General features: G+C 52.5%; 1 protein-coding gene across 2 annotated transcripts; it reads left to right on the top strand.

The window, feature by feature from the left end:
• Nucleotides 1-4,032: 4,032 nt before the first annotated feature.
• LOC149915350 (uncharacterized) lies at nucleotides 4,033-22,570 on the top strand. Of its 2 annotated transcripts, none has more exons than XM_090121814.1 (3): nucleotides 4,033-4,336; nucleotides 7,073-7,162; nucleotides 21,348-22,570. In XM_090121814.1, the coding sequence occupies exons 2-3, from the start codon at nucleotides 7,114-7,116 to the stop codon at nucleotides 21,728-21,730; spliced, it is 432 nt and encodes a 143-aa protein (XP_089977940.1). In that variant the 5' UTR covers nucleotides 4,033-4,336; nucleotides 7,073-7,113; the 3' UTR covers nucleotides 21,731-22,570. The 2 variants fall into 2 exon arrangements, with proteins under 2 accessions (XP_089977940.1, XP_089977939.1); XM_090121813.1 differs by lacking the exon at nucleotides 4,033-4,336 and adding an exon at nucleotides 6,332-6,373 and having other exon boundaries at nucleotides 21,348-22,569.
• Nucleotides 22,571-24,375: the final 1,805 nt, after the last annotated feature.

Below are 24,375 nucleotides of genomic sequence, written 5' to 3' on the forward strand. Positions count from 1 at the left end.
ATCCTTTCTGCTCCAGCTGAACAAGTCCCTGTTTGCCCTTGCTGTCCCAGGGATTACACTGTCTCTAGCAAACCTGCAGCTGCCAGGAAGCTGTTCTGAGATGTGTTACAAGTTTTAGCCTTTGTGTTTATTCCGCTGTTGCCAAAGCTCCCAACAAACTGTTCCTGGAAAATAGAGAGTGCTTTTCTGGAAATTGGAGCGTGATTAATCAAGGATAGAGACATTTATTAGTGCATGCCTTTAAGTAGAGCCCTCTGTGGCTTATTTTTAGTCTCTTGGCAAACAATCAATTTCTGGCTTCTGAGAGGCAGGCATTTTATCACATTTCTCTGTTGTGGATCAGAACCAAATTTCTTATCACTACTCCAGTTGGGTGTGATAGTCGTTTGATTATTTATTTGCTCTCTGCCAGAGTTTCCTGTGAAAGAGGAAGAGGGAGTAGCAGCGGAAGAGGGAAATTCTCGGAATGTGCTTTTTCAGACAAGCCTCGGGAATCCACGCTCAGCTGTGTTCTTGAGCATTAGCTGTGTCATGCAGGCCCCTCCTAACTAACACCTCCCTGCCTGGGTGGTGGCTAAGCTGTCAGGGCTTACAGAAGCAAAAAGAATCCAAGAACTATAGTGGAAAACAAAATACTCTCTGCTCCGAAATAGACACATATGCTGCTGCAAGTTCAGCTGTAAGGTGGGCTTGGAGTCCAGTCCTCTTCATTCAGGACTCAGAGCCGTTCTGAGTCCTTGGTACGTAGCCTCCCCACAACAGTGGCTGCATTTCTGTGCTTTTTGTGGTCCAGTGCTTCAACACAATGTGATGGATGTATCCTCAAAACACAGAAGCTGTACTGGCAGTTCTGTTTCACCTGGTGCGTCCCCTCTTTCGTGTGCCACCCTACCTGCCCCAGGGCAGAGCTTCAAGGAAGGGCGAAGAGGATGTGATGTGGGAGGAAACTGCACTGAGTGGGCACTTGGAGCCTGTCTGTCTATTCCTGCACTGTTCTCTTGGAGACCTGCCGGGCCCAGAGGGCTGCAGGGAGATGTCTATTGTAGTAGCTTGGCAGAGGCTGTGGTCAGAGCTGCTCGCACGGGACAGGACATCCCACTGCTATTTCTTAAACAAAAAGCTGCAGTGAGTAATTGAGAGCGACCTTTGGGGAGACCAAAGGGAGCGGGGATGCGAGTGAGGAGGGTGGATGCTGGCCAGGGCCCAGCACTGCTTCCAGGCCTCCTGGCAGGAAGGAATTTCTCGCTTCCCTCCTGCCGTTCTGTGCAAGCAGAATGTTTGTGAGCTGGCGTCCCACCTTCCTGCACACAGCCCTCCCACCCACCAGCCTGCAGCAAGTTGAGAGCCTCCTGCTGCTCTGATAAGACAGACAAAGGATAGAGAGCAAGGAAATGCTATTTCTGGTCTCCTGATAACAGTGTTTTTATACACAGAGAATGCACAGGCCCTTTGTTGTCTGCCTTTGTGTGCTGAAAGCAAACTGTTGCTTGGATGTGATTCCAGTTCCTCGTATCCTCACACCCAGAATTGCCCTGGGCAGTGGCTGATCGTGTTCTGGCCGTGCTCAATGATGCTGATGCTTACCTGCTTCTAAGTCTGGCAGTTGGTGGGACAAGATCTCAAAGGCTGTGACTGCATCTTTGTGTTTAATAGCAATGAACTTGTCCCAGAAGTTCCTGGCATCGCTCCCTCTTAATGGAAATTGTAAAGAAATGATGTGTTCCCATGAAATCCCTTCTCCTGGTTACAAAACCTCTCATTTTAATTCCATCCGTTGTTTTGGATTCTGCCACATGCTGTTAATTTATAAGCTCCAATTAATGGCTATAAATGCCAGATCACCTCGTCCCCCAGCTGCTTGCTATACATTCCACACAGCTCCATTATTTTCCAGGTGGGACATCCCTTGGCAAAGCCCCAAGAATGCTCTCCAGCTGCCTCTTATCTCTCTGAATTCTGCTCTCCAGGAGTCTGAGCAATTTGTTCAGTGAAAGAGTTTGATTTTCTGGTTGGTTATTCCTCTTATTCCTCCCAGATCCTTTCTAAAAATCCAAACCCAGCTCGGATTGCCCTTGCTGCCTCCCACCTGGCTGCAGCAGGACAGGCAGCGTTTGTCCAGGGCTCTGTGGCTCAGTGGGCTCGTACCTGAACCTCTTGTGCTCCTAGAGGAAACCTGCCTGGTCCTGTGAGTTATTGCTATTTGTGTTCTCTCGCTCACACCTCTTTCTACGTAGTTCATTTTGGGTGAGTCTTTAGATATTTTTATTTTTTTTAATCACAAAGAAATGTGTAAACAACTCCATAGTAACCTCTGGAGTAAATGAGTCACAGCTCTTCTGCCACAGGACGTTCTCTTTGCTCCTGTCTGCTGTTGTGTTTCCAGACCTTCAGCAACTCGAGCTGTGAGGCTGTTACTCACTGCTTCCTGTGCAGAGCTGTGTGATTTCACCTGCAGCTCCTCTTCACCTGTGGAACCCTCATACTTATCATCTGACCCCAGACTGCAAGTATTCCAGTTTGAATAAGACCTGGGGGATGTTGGCATTGCACATGGAACGTGGTGTCTTTGGCACTGAGCACTGCCAGCCACGCCGGGTTGCTGTAAGTAGGATAGCAGAATCCCACAGCTCCCAGCTGCTGCAAGAGCAGCATCAGCAGAGCAGGAGGAAAGCATGGCTCCTGTACCATCCTGGTGTGTTTTCTGTTTGCAGTGAGGTACAGAGTGCTGGAGGACTGGGCAGCCCAGGGGTATCGTTAAACCACCCTGGGTGATTTCCTGGGTAAAACCCTTGTGTCTCGTGTTTAAGGGCAGCTCCAGGTGACATCAGGAGCAGCACCCTCCTTTGGAGTCCGTTCAGTCTCACACTCAGTTCATCTTTGGTCTAAGCCCTTATGGCAGCAGAGGGAGCTCTTACGCTTGGCTTTGAAGTGAAAAAATAAAGGAGCAAAGAAAGTTTTCAGGAGGGGCTGCTGGAATCACCCATTTGCAGAAGTGCTCCTCCAGAAGTGGCTCAGCCCTGCCCTCCTTCCCTGCAGGGCCAGCAGTGCCCTGCAAAGCAGCCAAGCATGCCGTGCTATTGAGCCCTGGAAATTCAAAGCATCTAAAGCATAAATCTCAACCACCCCAGTCAGGTCCGTGCTGTCTGCTAAGCCAGCTTTGTGTGCTCATGGTCAGCCCCTCCTTGATTAATCATTTCATGTTAAGTACGCTCTCAAAATGAATGTACTCACATGGAAAAGACAATTAAAAATGAGAGTCCAAACGACTAATGGAGGATTTTACATCTGCATCCAAGTTGGCAAGTGAACATGGGCACTGGTAAGGAAGAATAGTCATCCCCCAGATATTTCTGCAGAAAAGCCCAGGCAGGGAACGAATGATGGGAGCATGCAGGGATGGGACTGATCCGGGAATGGGGCAAGCAGTTTGGCTGCAGCTCCACCTTGACCTATGCAAATCTGGTTGGGTAAAAGCGTGTTCCTAGGGAAATGAAAGTTTCTTTTGTGGCTTTTGCCAGCTGAAGGCTCTGGGGGGGAGCCCAGTGTCGTGATGGTACTCTGGGTTGAACAGCTCATGTTGGGCAGTGTGATGTTGACTACTGGTGGGTGCAATCTGAGGGGATCCTCTGCTCTCTGAGTAGCAGGTCTGGCTGGGAACAGGCTGTGGCTGTGCTGGATGCTGAGGGTTTGAAGGTGGATTATGCATCTCCTGGGGTCACCAAGCCCTGGGCACAAGAACACATCGCAGCACAGATGTGACCTGGACGCAGGGTGTGTGCATCCAGCACGTCCACCCCCACGCTCACCAGGTCAGCACAGTTACTTCTGCTCTGTGTGCTGCAGCCAGAGGCAGGGCTGGGCTCGGGGCTGTCAGCACTCCTCAGGGAGCCACAGCTTCCAGCTGCAGGGGATGAGCTCAGCATGCTGAGCCACCACCTTTGGAAGCCTTTCAAGCCAAGGCAGAGCTTGCTGCAATCCTCACCAGGTGGTTTTCTGCTTGCAATGACACCTGCTTGGTGCTGAGCACAGCCAGGTGAGGAACTTTAGGGCCATACTCTGCACACCAGTCATGAATTTGCAATTGCACTGCAAAGCAGTCTGGGTGCAGGAGGATTTGCTGTCTCCATGCATGCAGTCTCTGGCATTGCTTTCCCCACAGGCTGACTCTGAGCTCCCTGCTCAGCTCATGGTTGGAGCGTGGACCTCTGACTTCCAGCTGCAAACATCTCCTCCTTGCACAAGAGGAAGCAGCCGAGCTGATGTGCATGGGAATTATCCCATGTCTCAGAACTCCTTCGGGCCTCAAAGCCATCTGCACAACCCTGCCCGGGTCGGGGTGAGACATTCCGTTTTTCCTGTGTCATTTGGGATTCAGAGCCAACTGCTGGCTGTGCCTGTGTGCAGGGCGGCTGCGAGCCGTGTGCTGTCAGTGTGATGTAGCAATCCTGCTGTGTGGCCAACACACAGTGCTGGGTCGGTCACGTTCCTGCAGGGAAGGGGCAAAAGAGAAGGAGCACAAGTGAGGGGCTCTGGGATCCTGGGTGAAACCACTATGGGCACAGTGCAGGAAGGACAGTGCAAGCGTTGCAATAAATGTTGGTGATTTGGGGGCCCAAGGGGGATTTGTGAGAGCTGGATACAAATCTGTTGTGGTGCTGCTGCGCTTTAATTCATCCCATATGCTGTCCCATAAACGTGTCAGCAGAGGTGCTGCCGAATGGGAACTGGCAGCCCCCAGCTTCCCAAACCCTCCAAGTCAGGGCACTGAGCCCCACATCATGCTTTCTTCTCCCCAAAATAAAAATCTTGAACTGTCACTGGGGAGAGGGAGGGTCCATAACCTTAAATGTTCCCTCTAAGGGCTCCTTACCCATGTGCACTATGCTGCAGGTGCTCAGGCACCACTTGCAGCCAAACCTGGGCACGCAGCACCCATCTCTTATCATAGAGTGATGCTGCTGGTGGTGTGCCCACATCCCACGTGCTGCAGCTCTCCCTGACCAAAACACCTCTTTCTGCAAACAGTCAGTGCCATGAATACATCACACATCCATCCACTTCTGCCCCGAGCAGGGCTGGGACTGCTGGGCTGGGACACCAGAAGTGACCTCAGCACAAAAACTTGTGGCTGCACTGGGAGGGCTCTGCCCTCACCGTGTGTGCTCTGAAATCCTCTTTATTTACGATGCAATGGGAAAACAGTGAGCAGCAGTCAGAGAGGCTGCACTGCGCCCGCCTTTCCTGTGCTGGCCAGGAAATGGGTGGGGGGCAGAACACACCCAGTGATGGAGATGGGATGGGGATGGGGATGCAGACACAAATGGGAATAGAGAAGAGGATGAACATGAGGATGGGGCTTGGGATGGGGACAGGGATGAGGATGCTCCACTTTCCTGTGCAAAGCACTGCCCATCTCACAAGAGAGGCCAGACGACCAGCCCAGATCCCTGCTTCCAGGGCTGTTTGGGTGGAACTGCTGGCCTTGGCTAACCTCCCTGTTGCCTTGGAGCACCCTCACTTCTCTGCACTCCTCTCAGTGCCTCTCTGTTCCCACCCCTCCCACCCTCAGCCTCCACCACAGGTGTTCCCCTCCACTTCCTGTGAGCAGCAACTTGCAACCCTCAGTCCATGACATGACAAACCATGCCGTCCCTCTTACCCTGCTCCCAGCCTTCATCCTTGGATGCTGAAGGGCATCATCCTGGGGGCACAGGACCCTTCCTGCAAGTGACCCTGGTGGGGGGTGGCAGAGAATGGACCACTTCAGGGAGCAGAATGGGAGCAGAAGGTGCAGGATGGGTGCATGGAGTGGGGCTTTGTTATCCCCGTCCACATGCACAGACTCTCGTGGCATAGGATGAACAATGACACACTTCCCAAACTTGCCTGCCCCTTGCCAAATGCATTACTCAATGCAGAGAAGCTGTGGGCGGCCGAATCCCTTCCCTATGAGCAATGGGGCAGTGAGCAGTGCAGCAGGTCCCCATGGGGCGGCTCTCCCACCTGCTGCAGGTGCCAGCACAAAGCTTGCTGCGAGCAGCACTGCTCCCATCCATCCCTTCCTTGCCAGGGGTTTGTTGCAAGCAGCAAAGTGGGAGTGCTGGGAGGAACCGTGAGCTCCCAAAAGCTCAGTGCAGAAAATATCCGTGAGGTCACTGCTCCTCCTGCTGCTATTGCAAAATACTATGGGGGCTCTTCAGTGCAAGGTGCAGATGCAGAATTTGCCATGGAACCATATATGTCTTGCAGGTTGCCTAAAATGCATGTATGTGGATTACAAATTCCCTGCCCAGGTGCTAACAATTGTGTGCAAACAATGGGGTTGCAGCCAGTGCCTGCCTGATGGTCCCTGTGCCACTGTGTCCAGGACCTGGTGAGGGCAGGGTCACAAGGAAAGGCTGTGGGATAAGTGGTGGGAGGGTGGGAATATGGGTGCAGTGTCCTCTACTGTGCTCCTCTGGGATGAGGAGAAGGGTCTCATTATTGGCCAGGAGGGGAGGGGAGCGGAGGATGCCACTGAGTATCAGTGTAGGGTGTTGCCAGTGGTGGCTGGGGCTGTGCTGATGGCCCCAGGGCTGCTGCCAAGGTTGGAGGGCTACAAAGCTGTCCTGTGCTCTACGTGCTTGCTTTTATGACAAAGAAAAGTCACGTACTTGGGGCTGCAGAGAGCTCAATGGAGGGAAACCACCTTGTGCCATGGGATCACTGGGGCTGTGCCAGGCTGTGTGTGCCCAGCACAGGGCGAGCAGGCTCAGCTTAGCTTGAGCAAAGGCAATCCAGCCTGCCCACTGCTGCTAAAGGATGGTGAGCACTGTGCTGTGTCCAATGCATGGGAGCAAGTTCAAATCCTCTGCCATCGGTGCACACTTGGGCTCAGTGCTCAGCCTGGGCAGTGTGAGGCCACAGTGTGGCATCTCTATAGAAACCCTGTGTTTGTTGGCAGCACAGCAAGCTGCTGCTGGCCTGCCTGCTCCTCAGAGAGAATGAGAGAAAAGGTTTCAGCCCTGCAGCCTTTTGAGGATGTTTTGTTCCCAGTTTTACCATGTGCTCAGTGATGGGTGCTATCTTGAAGGAAATCCTGGAGCCTCTGGAGCAGAACGCTTTGACTACTTGATGCAGATGGAGACGTCTTCTATCAACACCTTCAGGAACTCACATACAGGTGAGTGCTGCCGGGGCTTTGGAGTGCTCAGACCTTCTCCATGCGGGTGCTCGAAGCTGAGTGCTGTGCACTGCTGAAGGAGTCTCGGGGTCTGCAGCCCTGCTATGTGCCTTGGGTGATGCTGAGCTGTTTCCCAGCCCCGTTCTCTGGGCAGGAACCACAGCTGCTCCATGTCCAGGCTGGATTTTGTAGACCAGCTTTTTCCCAGAGGATGAGGCATATTACTTGAAAGCTCTGCTCTGCTCTTCCACATGGTGCTGAGCAGTGCCTGAGGCTCGTGCTGCATGCAGACACACAAGATGCATACGTTACTTGGAGTGCTGCCCAGGAACATGGAAAGCAGATGTTGGGCTGCGACCTGGGATGAGCCGTGCTGCTGGTTGGTGGGATGGAGCTTGGCAAGGAGTCATGTCTGGAGATGCAAACAGTGCTGAGGGGGCTGTGCTTAGGCTTGCTGACTGCTGTTCTGGAGCTCACTGGGAAGCAGGCTGAACCCTGGGTATTTTGTCCATGTTTCCAGATGAGGGTTTCTCTGCCTTGCCTTCAGCAGGGAGTGTTTCTGCCAAAGGTTTTGTTGCATCTTGGTGGAACATGTGCCAATGGAGCTGTGGAGGTAATGTGGTGGATGCAGCAGTGGCCAATTTCTATGTGTGTGTGAAGTTTATCTATTTGCTGTTATTATCTGTGGCAAGTCTGGGCTGTTCCAAAATGGAATTGGCTGGCCTCCCTTGTGTGTCCCAGAGCTCCTGGGTATGGGGCATGACACAGGTAATGTGGTTTTAGGAGCATCCTTTGGTCCTTCCCAGTATACTCTATGAAGCAGGGAGATTCTGGGAAGCTGGGACTGATCTTCAGATCCATTTGAGCTTCAGATCCAAAGGAAGGCTCCCATGGGCTGGGCACTGAGCTCCCTGACTCCAGCAGCAGGGTGGCAGGAGCTGTCTGACTCCGTCATAGAATCATAGGTTGGAGTTGGAAGGGACCCCTAAAGGCCATCTGGTCTCACCCCCCCATTGAGCAGGGACACTCACAGCTCCATCAGTGCTCACAGCCCATCCCCTGACCTTGGCTGCCTGCAGGGATGGGGCACCACCACCTCTCTGGACAAGCATGCTTCACCACCTGTAACTTGAACAGTAGGGGTGTTCTCCTTATATCCAGTCTGAATCTCGACTCTTGTAGTTTGAAGCCATTTCCCCTTGTCCTATGAAGAGTCTGCCCCCTTCTTTCCTACAGCCCCCTGGGATACCAAAAGGCAAAAAGAGGCAATATGTATTTACAGCAACAATTGGAAGTGCATGGCCAAAGAGAGGTTGCAAAAAGTCTCTCTCAAGGAGGCGCGAGCAGCGCTGTTGGGAAGGAAAACAGCGCGGTTCTGGAGCAGCTTCCCTTTCTTCTTTTCTTCTCACTCACACGTCACACATCACGGGCCCCTTCCTCAGCTATATTTGGCCACCCGTCCGCACAGCACTTCCTTTAGTGCCCAGGCTTTGCTGGCCCGCCTGCTGCCGGCCCCATCCCATCCGTGGCCGTGCGCTTCCGCAGGGCGCGCCGGGACTGCTCCCTTTACGGGAGGATTAATGCACGAGCTCGGTATTCCTGTCCCCAAGGCTGCCTGCTGGATGCTGAACATTCCCGCATCGCATTTCCAGCGTGTCACGGCCTCACAGCATCTTCCTGCTCGGAGCAGACGCTATTTTGGCATGGGGTCACATTGCACGCTGCGCCCAGAACAGCGCACGGAGGGGGAGCTGTGTGGGGTTGGGCTGCATTTGGGGCCGGGGGTCCCTGCTGCAGCAGGAGCACCTCGGGACACACCCTGCAGCAGCACCACGGGGCGGGCAGGGAGGGGTTCTCCTTTGCTAAGGAGAATCTCATGACAGAAAAAAAAAAAAACAGTGCCGTTTTTCCATTTTGAGAGATCGTCCTCTGCTCTCTTGGCTGATCAGACACAAAGTGGATGCTTTCCAGTAGGCGATGACTTTTCTCCAAAAAGTAAATTTCTTCCAGCAGAATAGTTTAGAGCTGAAGCTTTTCTCCTCCCAGCTCGCTTCCAGCTGCTCCAGCTCATTACTGCTGCTGAGATTGGATGGTGCCCGCTCGGAATGCTTTGGTACAAGTATCTTTTTCCATGCATAGCGACAAAAGGGTGGGCCCTTAGAGCAGGAAAGCAGAAGAGACTTTGAGAAGTCTCCATGCTCAGACTTATTCCAAAAGCTGAGCAGACAGCCCTGAGCCTGCTCTGAGCCTCCAGCCCAGCAATGCCACGAGCTGGTGCAATGTACTTGCAGGCCCAGGGGTTGCCTTGTGGAAGGGAAATATTGGAAACCACAGAGGCTGACCTTTTGCTTGGCGAAATTCCTTCTGGCCACAGCTGGAAGTGGGGATTTGAAAGTGAAGGAAGGAACAGTGCTTGCAGAAGTGGGCTGTCCTGCAGCAAGGGGGGTGGGGGGGTTGGGCCCTGCAAGCTCGTAGAGTTGGAAGGGACCCACAAGGATCATCAAGTCCAGCTCCTGGATGGACACAGGACCACCCAAAAATCAGACCATATGTCCAAGAGAATAGCAGAATATAGGGACCATACGTTTGAACCCAGTGCAGTCCTTCCCCAGACAGCTTCCAGGCTGGTTAGGCAGGAAAGAGAGGAGAAGGTATGGATGGAGGCTTTGCCTCCCCACACAGGAGCATGGAGGTGTGGAGAAGCTGATTCAATCTGTCAGGAAACCCTTAGTCCGCACTTGCTGGAGACTTCACAGACACAAGAGGATCCCTCCTATTGGTGATGGATTTATATGCTGACACCTGGACCAGAAGATGAATAGCCTGCAGGTCTGCAACCCTGTTTGATGGCAGGGCCCATGGCAGCTGTCTGCACAGTTGTGTTATAGTGTGTCTCAGCAAAGGGAAAGTATGTGACATCCCTGAGTGACCCACTGCCACTGTGGGAATGGTGTTGGGGCTGCAGATGACAAAAAAGGGAGGGAAGGGCAGGAAGGAGGGAAGCATCTTCCTCCCCAGCAACCCCACTGCAGTTAACATTGCCTCCTCCTACAGGACTTTTGTAACACTGCTTTGACTCCTGTTGGGCAAGGCAGGGGCTGGGTCCCCTCACTGAGTGATGGTCTGCATTGCTGTGTTTGCTGTGGTGTTGCCAGAGCACAGCCGGGAACTGGTCTTAGAGAGTGAGGAGGGATGAAATACTCTTCTCCTTTCTGTGCAGCTGTTGTTTCGGTTTCGTGGCAGGGCTGTGCAACACGGGATCATAGAATCACAGAACCATAGCCTGGATTGAAAAGGATCACAATGATCATCTGGTTTCAACCCCCTGCTATGTGCAGGGTCGCCAACCAGCAGACCAGGCTGCCCAGAGCCACATCCAGCCTGGCCTTGAATGCCTGCAGGGATGGGGCATCCACAAGGATCCCATCCATGGGGATCACCAGTCTGACGTCTGCAGAGGGATGCACTGTGCTCCTGGTGGGAGTGCACTCCAGAGGGATGTGCACAGCCCTCAGTACAGCCCTGAACTCAGTCTGCAGACCCAGGCTCAAGCCTGGAACCATGACATTGTTCCATCCCTGTGACATGTCCTGGGCTGAAGGGTTCCCCCTGCCGAAGCTCTGAACCTGAGAGCAGTGCCTTTGCAGAGCTGTGGGAAGAAGATGAACTTTTGACTCTGAGTAATCCTGGGAGCTGCTATCCCTCCTGAACAGCACTGCCAGCCTGGTTCCTTTCCCTTCAGTTCTGTGAGTTCATCTGACCCCAAATCCAGCAAACCCAGCCCTTGCTGTGTGCTTTAACCACCACATGTGGGGTTTGTGGTGCTTGCCAAAGCCTGGAGGTACTGGAAGCTGTGGCACGATGCCTGGGAGGGAAATGGAGGTCAGTGTGTTGCAGCATCCCCAAAGCAAATTGACTGCAGAAAAGGAGCACAGTGACAGCAGGAAGTCCAGTGTTTGCTGTCCAAATATCAGCCAGATTGTTTGGGGATGGTCTGCAAGGAGCTGCAGTGCCAGGAATAGGGCATGGTCACAGGGAGTGCACTTCTGGTGGCCTCACTCCTTGTCACCATGTGTCCCAGTGCTGTCCCCATGCTGTCACCGCTGGGTGACACTGCCAGTCAGAGCACATGGGAGGGAGCTGCAGCATTCCTGTGGGATTAACCCAGAGGAACACGGGAAAGCATAACCCCACATGGCTTGAAAGCTGCACACTCCGGTATGTATGGTGGCATTTCCAGCAGATCTGCCATAGGAGTGTCCCATGCCTGGGCCATGACGTGGTGCTGGAGAGCTCTGAAAACTCTGCCTCTGTGCAGACTGCAGCATGGATGTGGGTCTGTGCATTGGAACGGCATCTCCCTGACCTCCCTGGCAATGCTTGGATGGGTGAAGCTACACGCCTGGTTTTGCTTTTTGCACGATCCAGTTCACAGCAAGGCTGGCCGAGCTGCTCTGTCGTTGTGAGGGGTAGGAGATTTGCAAGAGCCATCACAGGAACTGCACTACAACAACACCCCATGGCAGCACATTGCCAGGCAAAATCGCACAGTCACGGTGTAGCTCAGACTTATGGTCCTTAGGATTGCATTTATTTACAAACACATGAAGTGTTGTGGCTTTTATCTCAGCCCCTAGGGTAAAACAGCCCGTAGGGCTCTTGTGAGGGTTGCTCAAGGTGCTCAGCTTGGCTGCAGAGGGTTTGCTTTTTATGGCCAGGGCATTTACAAACATCAGAACTGCAATGAGTTGTTTTGAAGACTGCAGTGTACAAACCCCATCCTGCTGTGCTGGGTCCACAGATGAGGTGTGAGGTGTGAGGTGGGGCAATGCAGGGTGCAGGGGGAGGCAGAAGATGTGGGGATGTGGTTCTGGCTGCACCCCTTCCCCACCATGCGCATGCACGCCTTAACGGAGTGCAATGGTTGGGTCAGCTTCGGATTCCTGCTCTGCCTCCTGGTCTGTGTGATGTGTTTGTCTTTTCTAGACAAGATTTCTGTGGATGACGGATATCTGTGGATGACAAGCTTTGCCTGGCTTTGGTTGCTGATGCTCTGTGTGCAGCAGCCATGGTCCCACCCAGGCACTGTGCGCTCACGGATCTCTGCAGGGCACTTCCATCCCTTTGTACTGTAAGAGCTTCTCGGTAGGTTGTGCATGGAAGTGCACGGGAAGGATGGAAGTTCAAGCAAGAAAAGGAGGTTATTTGCTGATTGCTTAGGGCTGCAAAGGGTTAACTGTGCCGAGCTCATAGTGCTGTGGAAGTTGAGCAATCTTGTCTTTATTACGGAAACTCAGACTGGGAATTAGGAAGGAGACTCCAGCCAGCCAGGGAGCTTTCCCAGAGGTTTGGAGCCCGAGCACTGACTCCAAGCGGCGATGCCAGAATTTCTTGCAGGGGCCTCTGGAACAAAGAGGAGAGAGGGTTGGGCTGTTGAACCGCCCCACAGCTCCTCGTGGCTCCTATTGCTGTGCCGCGTGCCCCCCAAGCGCGGGGCTCACAGAGCTCCCATTGTTCCCAGCACTGCTTCCTCTTCTGCAGCACTGGAAGCAGCAGCGCCCATTTCTTGTCACCGCCCTCCTCGTGGATGCAGATCTGAAGCATCCCCTGAAAATGCTCAGTGCCCCAGAGCATAAAATCTGCCCAAACGATGGCTTATGGCTGGGTGCTGGGGAGCGGGGAGGGATCCTCCACCGGAGTTCTTATTGATCGGGGAGCTGGAGGTTTCACATTCATTTGGGTTGGGTTTTTGGAGGCAGTCAGGTTTTAAGGTCCATCCCTGCTTTGTCCCAGGGCTTGCTGCTGCTGCTGCTATGGAGGGCATGAGAACAGGGCATTTATTTTCCATCTGTCTTCAGTCTTTTGTGCAAAGTCTGTCCTGAAGTAACCTTAGGGCTGTGCACTGCTCCGCAAGGGGAGACGTGGTGGCTCTCCAAGCACACTTGGAAGGGCTGTTTTCCCCTTGGTGCCGGCTGGGTGAGGTGGGAAATACCTGCGAGCTGCACCATGAAAGGGTGCTGATGGGAACCTTGAGCTGCTGTGTCAGGGCTGGTCCTGCCGGGCATTGCACAGAGCAGACGTCAGCTTTCCTCCCCATCCTGGCAGTTCTGCAGCAGCAGATCAGCTGCCTGAGTAGGACAGGCTGTTCTCCAGTGCAGGGTGGGAGCAGCTTTGGGATGAGCATCCTGCTGGGGTTGTGGGGGGGTCAGATAGCAGGCTCATCCTTAGCAAACCTGGGAAGATCTCTGTGTCTTTGCCATGATGAAATGGAGAAGATCTCCATGTCTTGTGTCTGCAGCTGCTCATATGCCTGGCTGTTTCAGGGCTGGTCCAGGGCCAGGTGCGAGCCCTGTGCATCTTGCTCCAGATGCGTGAGGCGTCTGCCTCACGGGCTCTTGTCCTGGTGGGGGACTTCAACCATCCGGACATTTGTTGGAAAAACCACACGGCGAGCTGCAAGAGCTCCAGAAGGCTCTTGGAATCCATTGATGATAGCTTTCTGGTTCAGGTATTGGACAGACCGACCAGAGGTCAAGCGTTGCTGGACCTGCTGCTCACCAACGCTGAGGAGATCATCAAAGGCGTCAAGGTTGGAGGATGCCTAGGCTCCAGCGATCATGCCCTGGTTGAGTTTGTGATCTCAAGCGATGTGGGCCTGGTAAAGAGCAGGACCAGGACGCTGAACTTTAGAAGAGCAGACTTCAAGCTACTCAATGGAATGCTGGCCAAGATCCCCTGGCGCGCTGCCCTCAAAGATAAGGACGTTGAGGAGAGCTGGCTGCTCTTCAAGGATGCCCTCCTGGCAGCACAAGAGGTCTCCATTCCCCTGATTAAGAAAGTGGGCAGGAGAGGTAGAAAACCGGCATGGCTCAGCAAGGACCTGCTAAGAGAACTGAGGGTGAAGAAAGGGGTGTACAAGCTCTGGAAACAAGGCTGTGTCACCTGGGAAGAATACAGGGATGCCGTCCGGACTTGCAGACGTGGGATCAGGAAAGCCAAGGCGCAGGCAGAACTGAACTTGGCCAGGGACGTGAAAAACAATAAGAAAACCTTCTACAGGTACATTGGCCAGAAGAGACAGGCCAAAACGGGCGTACCTACTTTGGTAAATTTAAAAGGAGAAATGGCTTCAACAGATGAAGAGAAAGCTGAGGTGCTGAATGAGTTCTTCACCTCGGTCTTCACTGGTGGCCAGGATTCTAGTCTTTTTCATGTCCCTAAGTCTTGCACCCCCATACCTCTATGTGGGGACCAAGGAGGTAAATCCCTCCCCACTGTAAGGGTTGAGCAAGTCCGAGAGTGCCTCCTTAGACTGAATGAGTATAAGTCTATGGGGCCAGATGGCGTGCATCCCAGGGTCCTGAAGGAGCTGGCTGAGGTGGTTGCTGAGCCGCTCTCCATCATATTTGAGAAGTCGTGGCTGTCAGGTGAGGTCCCGGACGATTGGAGGAAGGGTCACGTCACTCCCATTTACAAGAAGGGGAGCAGGGAGGACCCGGGTAACTACAGGCCGGTGAGTCTCACCTCCGTGCCTGGGAAGATTATGGAACAGATCCTCCTGGACAATATGCTTGATCACATAAAGAACGAGCACGTGATCCTAGATAGCCAGCATGGCTTCACCAGGGGAAGGTCATGCTTAACTAATCTTGTGGCCTTCTATGATGGAGTGACGGCATTGGTGGACGAAGGGAAGGCAACTGATGTCATTTACCTGGACCTGAGCAAGGCCTTTGACATGGTCCCCCATCACATCCTCATCTCCAAACTGGAGGGAAGTGGATTTGACGGGTGGACAACTAGATGGATAAGCAATTGGTTGAAAGGCCGCAGACAGAGGGTGGTGGTCAATGGCTCTATGTCCAGGTGGAGGCTGGTAACGAGCGGTGTCCCTCAAGGGTCTGTCTTGGGACCGGTGCTCTTTAACATCTTTATTAATGACATCGATGAGGGAATGGAGTGCACCCTCAGCAAGTTTGCTGATGACACCAAGCTGAGTGGTGCAGTCGATACGGTGGAGGGAATGGAGGCCATTCAGAGGGACCTTGACAGGCTGGAAAGCTGGGCTCGGGTGAACCTAATGAGGTTCAATAAGGCAAAGTGCAAGGTTTTGCACTTGGGCCGGAAGAACCCCAGGCACCTGTACAGGCTGGGGGGAGTTGTCCTTGAGAGCAGCTCGGCAGAGAAAGACCTAGGGGTCCTGATAGATGAGAAACTTAACATGAGCCAGCAGTGCGCTCTGGCAGCCCGGAAAGCAAATGGGATCCTGGGCTCCATCAGGAGAGGGGTGGTCAGCAGGGATAGGGAGGTGATTGTCCCTCTCTACTCTGCTCTTGTGAGGCCCCATCTGGAGTACTGTGTTCAGGTGTGGAGCCCTCAGTACAAAAAAGACATGGAGATTTTGGAAAGGGTCCAGAGGAGGGCCACGAAGATGATCAGGGGGCTGGAGCACCTCCCCTATGAGGACAGGCTGAGGGAGTTGGGTTTGTTCAGCCTGGAGAAGAGAAGGTTGCGGGGCGACCTCATTGCAGCCTTTCAATATCTGAAGGGAACTTACTCCCAGGAGGGGAATAAACTCTTCATAAGGGCTGATAATAGCAGGACACGGGGAAATGGTTTTAAGTTAAAAGAGGGAAGATTTAGGTTGGATGTTAGGGGGAAGTTTTTTACTAGGAGGGTGGTTAGGTCCTGGAACAGGCTGCCCAGGGATGTTGTGGATGCCCCGTCCTTGGAGGTGTTCAAGACCAGGTTGGACAAGGCTCTGGGCAACCTGATCTAGTAAAGGTGTATGTTTGGTGGCCCTGCTAGGCAGGGGGGTTGGAACTACATGATCCTTGAGGTCCCCTCCAACCCAGGTCATTCTGTGATTCTGTGTGATCTCAAGGCTCTGCTCCTCTGCCATGAGGGCCTCTTGGAGACAAATGGTGGCAGCCTGGGGACAGAAAGCATTGGAGAGTTGGATGTGGATCCACATGTGAACATCTTGTCCTCTGTGTCCTGCTTTGTCCTGCACTGTGGAGCACGGCCCATTGCGTCTCCGAGGGGAAAAAATGTCCAGAAATTCCACAGACCCTTCAATGTCGTTTCTGTTCTGCAGTGAGACAAAAAAGCTCCCTTTGTGCAAGGGCTGAAAGAAATAGCCCAATCCCACAGCGTTCCCAAAGCCTTAATGTCAACTATTTGCCTTCTTGTGCTTGCACATCAACAAGCATTCTCCTGCCTGTGCACTCTGGCTGCTCGCAGCTCGGTGTGCTTGGGCATGCTGGAAACACAGGCAGGAGACTGGGAGGATGCAGTGCCTGCTGGCTGGAGCAACTCTGCTTTCTGGTTCTTATGTTCCACTGACAGTTCTTCAGAGCTTGCTGCTATTTGTTGCTGGACAATCAGTTTGTCCCATGGTTCAGCCGTGCACCCAATGCCCATTAGAGGCAATGGTTGGGTGCTCACCAGCTCCCAGAACAGAGAAACAACTCCTGTGCTGCAGTTTGGTTTTCCCGGAGTGTCCTGTGTTCCCAATCCCCATCCTGTTGCTCCCTTCCTCCCCCAGACCTATTGGAGCCCGTGATCATCTCTTTCCATCTCAGTTTCACAGCTTCCCCCTTCTGATGCTTGGGGAGGAGTTTGGGTTGGAAGGACTTCATGGTGAATTTCAAAGAGTGAAGTCAGATGAATGAATAAAGGGTGGTTTTGTTGCTCTTATCCTTTCATCAGCTTTGTTTGGGTTCCAGCAGTTCTTTCTGCAGCTGCTGCTCCATCTGGCTCCTCACTGAGGGGTCACATTAAGATCCTGCTGAAGATGAGTGAGTTGCTGTTGAGTTGTGTAGGGCTAAAGCTGATGTCTGGCAAAGTAGAACTCATTTCTCTATGCGTTGCTTAAACAGAGAGCTGAAATATCTTTGGAGAGGAACTCATAAGGCAGGAAATTCCTGTCCCCCAGTGATGCAGGCTGAGCTAAGGGACTGTAAAACACAGCAGGAAGGTGTGCCTGATGGGGTCTGTCGGTGTTCCTGAAGGCGTGGTGGTGGTCCCCACCCTGGGACATGGGAAAGTTGAAGGGATCAGCACAGCATTGAAATAATGGCACTGAACAGTGGAACTGCAGAGATCAAGGTTTGCTCAGATGCTGGGCATTTACCAGTCCGTCAGTGACTTCTTCCAGGGGGAAATCTGATACGAAGGGGATGTCTTCCCAATCCCACATAGCGATAAATGGGAAAGCCTTGTTGTTACAGTAAGCTTTGCTTTAACACTTGCTGGCAACAGAGCCCAAGCACAGTCAGATGAAAACAAGACGCTCATCCCGTTAGGGAAATCAGCCGCTGATGTCTTCCCTGTTCTGATAAGCATTTAATGCTATACTTCAAAGACAATATGACCTCCACCCCACGCACTCTGCAGGTGAGAGCCTTACCACCAACATCAGTTGCTGCAGGGAGACGTGTGTGTGGGTCCCCATGTGCACAGTGACTCCCGTGTGGCATCTGCTCCCTTCCCCACCCACCCTTCGGATGGGGGTTACCATTCCCTGGCCCCAAATGTGGGAACCACACGGCCAAATACAAATGAATGGGAACCAGAGCCCGGGGGCCTGTCAGTAGGGGCTGGCTTGGAAGCAAATGAAAGAAGAGAAGGGAAGAAATAATTAATTACTGCGAGCTTCTAAAAAACACAAAATAGCTGCTTTTTATTTCGGAGAATTCCCTTCGCAGCATGCAATTTCATTTCCCCTGTCTGCTTTCACAGTGCACTCCGGGTGCTGTCAGAACAGCCTGATTTACACCACAGCTCTGGCTATTGCTCACGCAGGTCCCTCTAAATATAATGGTGTGAAAGCTGTCCCACTGCCAGCAGTGCTTGCACGAGCTGCAGCGTGGAGCAGCGTTGGATGCTTTGTGGCTCGCACATCTTTCAACAAGAGCAGCCCTCCCTCCTTCCACTCGCGAAATTTGTGCTCTTATTGCACTGAATAGCTCAACCTGTTGACTTTATGTGCCTTGCTGGTGGTATCTGAGGGTCTGAATGGATGGACTGAGCAACACCTAGTGTGCGTTTGATATGCTGATTAATAAAGGCAAGGTGTACTCTGACCACCCCCACAGCCAAGAAATTGTTCCCTGTTTAAAATTGGCCACACATCCCAATTTTCACTGCTTGAGTCCCAGTCTCTGGAGGACACTGCAGTGAATGTCCTCTGCAGTAGCTTGAAGGGCACAAGAAGAACTCCAGCTCTGTTTAGATAGTAACGATTTAAAAAATTAATTAATTTTTAAAAATTCCTCATTGAATCCTGCTATTGTGGGTGGGTTTTTCCAAAACACTTCCTCCCACCAATAGGGAGGGAGTTACATTTCAAGGGGAAAAAGTTAAGCTAACACAGGGTGTTTTTCCAGTCCTGTTCTAGGTATTACATCCTTTGGGGCCCTCTTCGGAAGCCATCCAGGTGGGGGATATTTTAGCATTCTGTTCTGGATTTGAGACTTTCAGCAAAAGTGCATAAAGTTTAATGCTTCCAAGGTGAGTGCTGGCACAAGCACAGGGCAGCATCCAGCTGGCAGGCGGTGCAGGAGAGGTGCCTGGTGCCCCTGACCATTTGGTCTCATAATTGGCATTTTTAGTCATTTTATGACCTTGCTTCTTTGCTCAGATTATGTCTATCTAATCAGCATTGGTTGGGTGCTGGGAGCTGCTGAGTTTGGATGTGTTTGTGGTTGGTGGGGCACAGCTGGAGACGGGATGGGATGTGATGGAAAGCCTGTGGGATGGAAAGCTCACTGCTTTGGCTGCATGCTGCTGGGGAGCTAGGCTGGCACTGGGACAGAAAGGCGAGCTGCAGCTCTTCCCCTGGAGCAGCTCACGATGGATTTCTCAGCTTCTGATAAATCCCAGCCTACGATGCCCACACTGAACCTTCCTTGGCAGCAGGGTCAGCCAGCTGTGCCAGCACAGCCCTGCAGGTGGGTCTCACTATGAAGCAAAGCAGTTGCTCTTCCCAGAGGGCTTTCAGGGATGTTGTGAGCTTTTCTCCCCATGTTCCACAATCTCTACCAGGCCGGTAGCCAAGTATGAGCCGTAAATAACCAACATCTCGTTTTGCTGTGGGGTTCAGCTCTAGGCTCTCCCTTGGCTTCTCCTCTCCAACCTCCTTCTATGAGCCCATGAGCTGTGCTGGCTGCTCCCCATTGGAAATGCTCTGAGCCTGGAGCAAAGGGTTACAACCTCTGAGATCTGTGTCACAACGGACATCGGAGGGACACGGACCATCCTAGCTTGTCAAAACAAACACATCATATTGGCACAGAGTGTGCCACCCTCCAACAGCCCATAGCTCAGAACCAGGCTGGGTTTGGCACGGCATTCCCCAGCTTGGAGCGGAGTGTGTGCGGCATAGGTACGGAACAGCAGAACGTTATAACAACAGCATTTCAGTGAGACTATTTTGGTTTTTTTTTTGAGTATGGAAACTTTTTCCTGCTGCCACGTCAGGCTGCTCCTATTTATAAGAGCCTGTGGGGCTGCTCGGGGCCCGGCCGGGGGTGTGAGGCTCATCCCCACCGCACAGAGCACTGCAGGATGCGGCTTGGGGCAGGACCACTAAAAATACACTTTCCCCCTTCCCATCCCTATGGTTTTGGCAGAGGATAATCTGAAGTGGCTCACTTTAAATGCTCTCACTTCTCAGAGCTCCAAGCTGCTTTAATTTGTACCAGCAGTGCGTGGCAAGGCCTGGGGAAGTGCATGCAGCTCTGTTCCCTACCATCTCCATTCCCGAGCACCCAACGCTGCTGTTGTTCAGATGAGGACTGTGGTATTGCATCACAGTATCAGAGCTCAAACATGCCCAAGTTTATCTTTTTTTTCTGGGTGTTTTCCTGCTGAGTGCAGCTTGCTTATTAAAACTGACCCCTGGCAGGAGGGGGGAGGCAGAATCTGCCCCAGTTACAGAAAATAGAAACAGCGCACTATTGAGAGGCAAGGACCAGGCAAAGTGAGTTAGCATCACTTTTTAGGCGGTGCTTCCCACACCTGCCAGCTGAGTGGCCTTGCTCTGCACCAGGACCACAACCACCTGCAGTCACTGCTTGTCTCTGCATGGTTTGAGGACAATGGAGTGATCACCTCTGTTCATCCTTTGTATCCTGCAGCTTGCTGCTCAGAGCTCGCTGCAGAACCACGGCACAGGGTTTGTCCCTTCTCAGATCTGGCTCTCCAGGGCAGTCCTGGTCAGCAGGGCTCCTGGTGTCCATCTCATACTGACTGCTTGTGATCAGCTCACTCATGTTTATGGCTTGATGACTCAGTTATAAGCACACTAAGTGCTGCTCTAGGCCAAGGTGAGGTGTTAGAGTCAGGCAGGAAATTCTGCTCTCGGGTGATGTGATTTTTAAACGATTGATGGAATCTGAGGGAGAATAAGCTGGTTTATGAAAGATCTTTGTGTAAAAATATTGATACCAGTGATCTGATTGGTGATGATCTATGTCTCTCTTCCTCATTCCCTTGGGACTTTCTGTGATGTGTTTTCCCTTGGGTGGGCATCTCCATAGGAACATAGCATGGCCTGCATTGGAAAGGACTTCAAAAATCATCCAGTTCCTGCCATGAGCAGAACTTCCAACCACTGAAAGGCTTTTAAAGGTCCCTCCCAACTCAAACGATTCTATGATGCTAGATTAGGCTTCCCATGGCCCAATCCAACCTCATCTTGAATACCTCTAACAATGGGGCACCCAGAGATTTTTTGGACAACCTCTTCTGATGACTCACCATTCTCTAAGATTTTTTTCCTAACATTTAACCTAAATCTCCCCTCTTTAGCTTTCAGTTGAAAACTGTTTCCCCTTGTCCTATCACTGTCAGACTACGTAAAAAAATCTTCCTGAGAAGACCTGCTCTGATCCCCCAGCCATTTCTGACAGTGCTATGGCCATAGCACGGCCCTTGCTGATCCCAGTGTGGGCTCCATCTCCTTGGTGGAAATGGAGGCACCTTTCATTGGAGGCATCCTCTACTAAAGGCATCATTCACTGAGACATCCTCCACTGGAGGCATCCTTCACCGAAAGCATCCTCCATTGGAGCATCCTTCATGGAGGCACCCTTCCTCACGCCCCTTCCTCAGGAGGGAGGAAGCCAGGAGGTCCCATCTGTGGACATGTCCTCACCATGTCTCTTTTTTTGTCTTCCAGAGCACAATCAGCCCTCAGCCAACGTGGGCCTGCCAGGCCACCTGCTCCAGTGCCACCTGCCCCAGTGCCACCGCACATACCCTGCCTACACCACACACACAGCCCCGGTGGTGAAGATGCTCATGGAGCAGGATGGGAGGAGAAGGCCCACAGCCACCTGTCCCGTGGCCACTGAGCAGAGCACAGCATCACCAGGAGCTGCCACTGCAGGGACGCCCTCAGTGCCATCCACAGCGAGTGGAGGCAGCAGCAGTGAAGGTGTGGAGGGCTCCGTGGAGAAGGCAGTGCCCAAGAGCAGCTTGTCACCACCAAGTGTTTGCAGCAGGGTGATCTTTGCCAGAAAGGCTCCGCTGCGTGTGGCACCGTGCAGCAAGAAGAAATGAGACCTGTGTAGCTGGGAACAAACAGAACAAGGAGAATCTCCACTGTTTTCCTGAGTGCATTAAACTACAAGTGAAAACAGCACTCTCAGCTTTCAGAGCCTTTCCCTCAAAGCCCCATTGGAATGAAAGATAAGCACAGAAGGGGGTGATGCTGCATTTTGCAATTGTCTGGACAAAACTCAGCCCTACAGCCAGGCAGTGCCCACAGCGTGTGCAGGGCAGGGCAGGATGGAGACGTGGATGCCTGTGTGCCCACGCAGCCTGGAACACAGAGCCCTGTTTTCTGCTCCACTGCAGCTCATCCCCCTGCTGGCACTGCAGCTTTGCGTGCCTCTGGTGGGGGCTGGGATGGGGGTAACAACCCTCTGGGGGGCTCTGTGCATCCCTGTCTGCATCCCAGTGAGATGTGGGGCTGCTGTGCAGAAGAGGCACTGAGCAAATCTGTGCCCCACTCGCTTCTTGGAGCACAGAATAGAAGGGAGGAAGGCTGACTGCTGACACTGAGGACTGGTCTTTGCACTTACCAAATGTATGTATGTATACGCACATGTATAGGTACCTTCATGCACAAGTGAACCAAAAGCAAAGCAGCTGCAAAGCTGAGTGTGCAGCAGGTGGACGAGCTGCTTTCCTTTCTCACTCATAGCTGATGTTGTCTCTGATGACAGAGATGCTAAGGTCAGAACTGCAATGTGAGATGTGCTGTGTGTTGCTGCCCAGATCTGTCTGTATTCACACTTCAGCAGCTCCATCCCAGCAGCAGTGACTGATGCTTCAGTACCAGGCATGTCAAAGCTGCTGGAAAAATGCTCTGAAGGAGCAGCTTCCTGCAGCACTATGGCTGGAGATAGAAAAGCTTGAGGGACTTAATGGTTTTATCAAAAGCAATAGTTGGAAATGCAGTGTATCTTCAGCAAAGGTGGAAATGCTCCCTCTCTATCAGTGAAGAAGTTAGGACAAACTGGGAACAGGTGAATAAACAAGTTGTGAAAAGCACTCGTAAGGAAGAAAATGAAAACAGAAACCACACTGGCTTTGGCAATTCTTAATGTGAGTTTTTCAGTAACTTCTCTTTATGGGAAATCTTGGCTTTTCTGTTGTTGCTGTGGGACCACTCTAGAGCTGCACTTTCTCAGAATGGCAGTTCTAGATTTCAGCTTGGTCTGCCCACCCTCATTAAAAAAGTCCTCTGAGGGCTTTATTTAGCTCTGGATGAAAACCATGGGTGCTATTTTGGAGCCCCATTGTGTGGTGTCAGAGAGCCCTGGGCTGCAATGTGCAGGTGGCAGCATGCAGGTGGTGAGCAGCACGATCCAGCCGTGATGTCTGCCATGCTGAAACCCAACAAGTGATGTCACCTGGGTGGGCAGGGACTGACTGCATGAAGGGTGCAGCAGCAGTGCCCCACACCCATCACTTCCCTGGGGTCCTTTGGGGACGGCCACACACGAGGTCATAGGACAGCAGCACAGCGTTGGATGCAGCCCAAGGGAACACTGGGGGTCTGAGATGGGAGGAGGCCTGGGGTGATGTGGAGAGATGGTGGAATCGACCCCCCCCCCCCCCCGCTGTCAACAGACCCAGCAGCACCCACATTGTTAGGATAATATACAACTGGGGGCCCAGAGCTAATCGCAGCTCTAAATGACTTCTATTATGCTGCGGTTGCTGCTCGTCTGCTGTATTGAAACCAGATGCTGAGGTCATTGAATAGAGACAAGCCAGGTGCTGACTGCCTCGTTTAAACCAAACACAGAGTGATTTCCTGCAGGAGCAGCATCGTGTGTATCTGCTGGCACCCAGGAGCAGGAGGAGAGAGCTGTGGGGAATGGTGATTGACTGTATGGCTTTGGGACCCCTCTCCATGTGCTGCTCCATCCATCCTTCAGGGCTACAAAACTGCTTTTCTCCCTCCCCTGGCGCTGCTGCATGGTGCAGTTGTGCTCCTCTGGGACTCAGCAATGGCTCGGTGTCAGTAGGAGCTTGGTATGATGTCAATGTTTCGAGTGGGTGAAGCAGAGGAGGCAAAAATAGACATTTAGACATTTTTCCACTTATGCCTTTTTTTGAAAAGGAGTATTTATAGCTCGGCACACAAACACAGGCGCTTTGTGAACCCGCCACCCATCGCACTGCGGTGCTCAGCCTGCGTGCTGCCCTGCGGATCTGCTCAGGGCACCCCAGGGTGCTTGAGGATGGATCACCTGCAGCAATGTGCAGTGTGAGCTGTGAATTTGCTGTTAACTCTGAAACCTAACGAGGGCTGCAGTGTTTTCCCCAGCTCCATTGCTGGGTGCTGAAGGGCTGAATCACTGCGTTTTGCTTCGCAGCCCTCTCTGTGCAATTTTAAAGTTGGAAATGCAGTTCTATCCCCAAAACTGACCCTCTCAAGGGAAGGAAACTGTCGCTTCCATGAGGCTTTTGCTGTGTTCCCGTCTGCACTGAAGCTCAGGACCTTTTGCACATCACAATGGTGGAGATTGCAGGAAGGAGAGCCCAGATGCCATAATTTCTGTCTCCCTCAGTTGATCTTTCATCTGTTTCCTCTCACTCCTTGTCCCCCTAATTTCCCTTTTCCAGCTGAGCTGCTTGCTAGCACAGCAAGGGCAGGGGCCAGGCTGAGACACTGCTGGAGGTTCCCCAGC

Source organism: Phasianus colchicus, chromosome 20, assembly GCF_987193195.1.
Source record: "Phasianus colchicus chromosome 20, bPhaCol1.hap1.1, whole genome shotgun sequence".
Classification (NCBI taxonomy): domain Eukaryota; kingdom Metazoa; phylum Chordata; class Aves; order Galliformes; family Phasianidae; genus Phasianus; species Phasianus colchicus.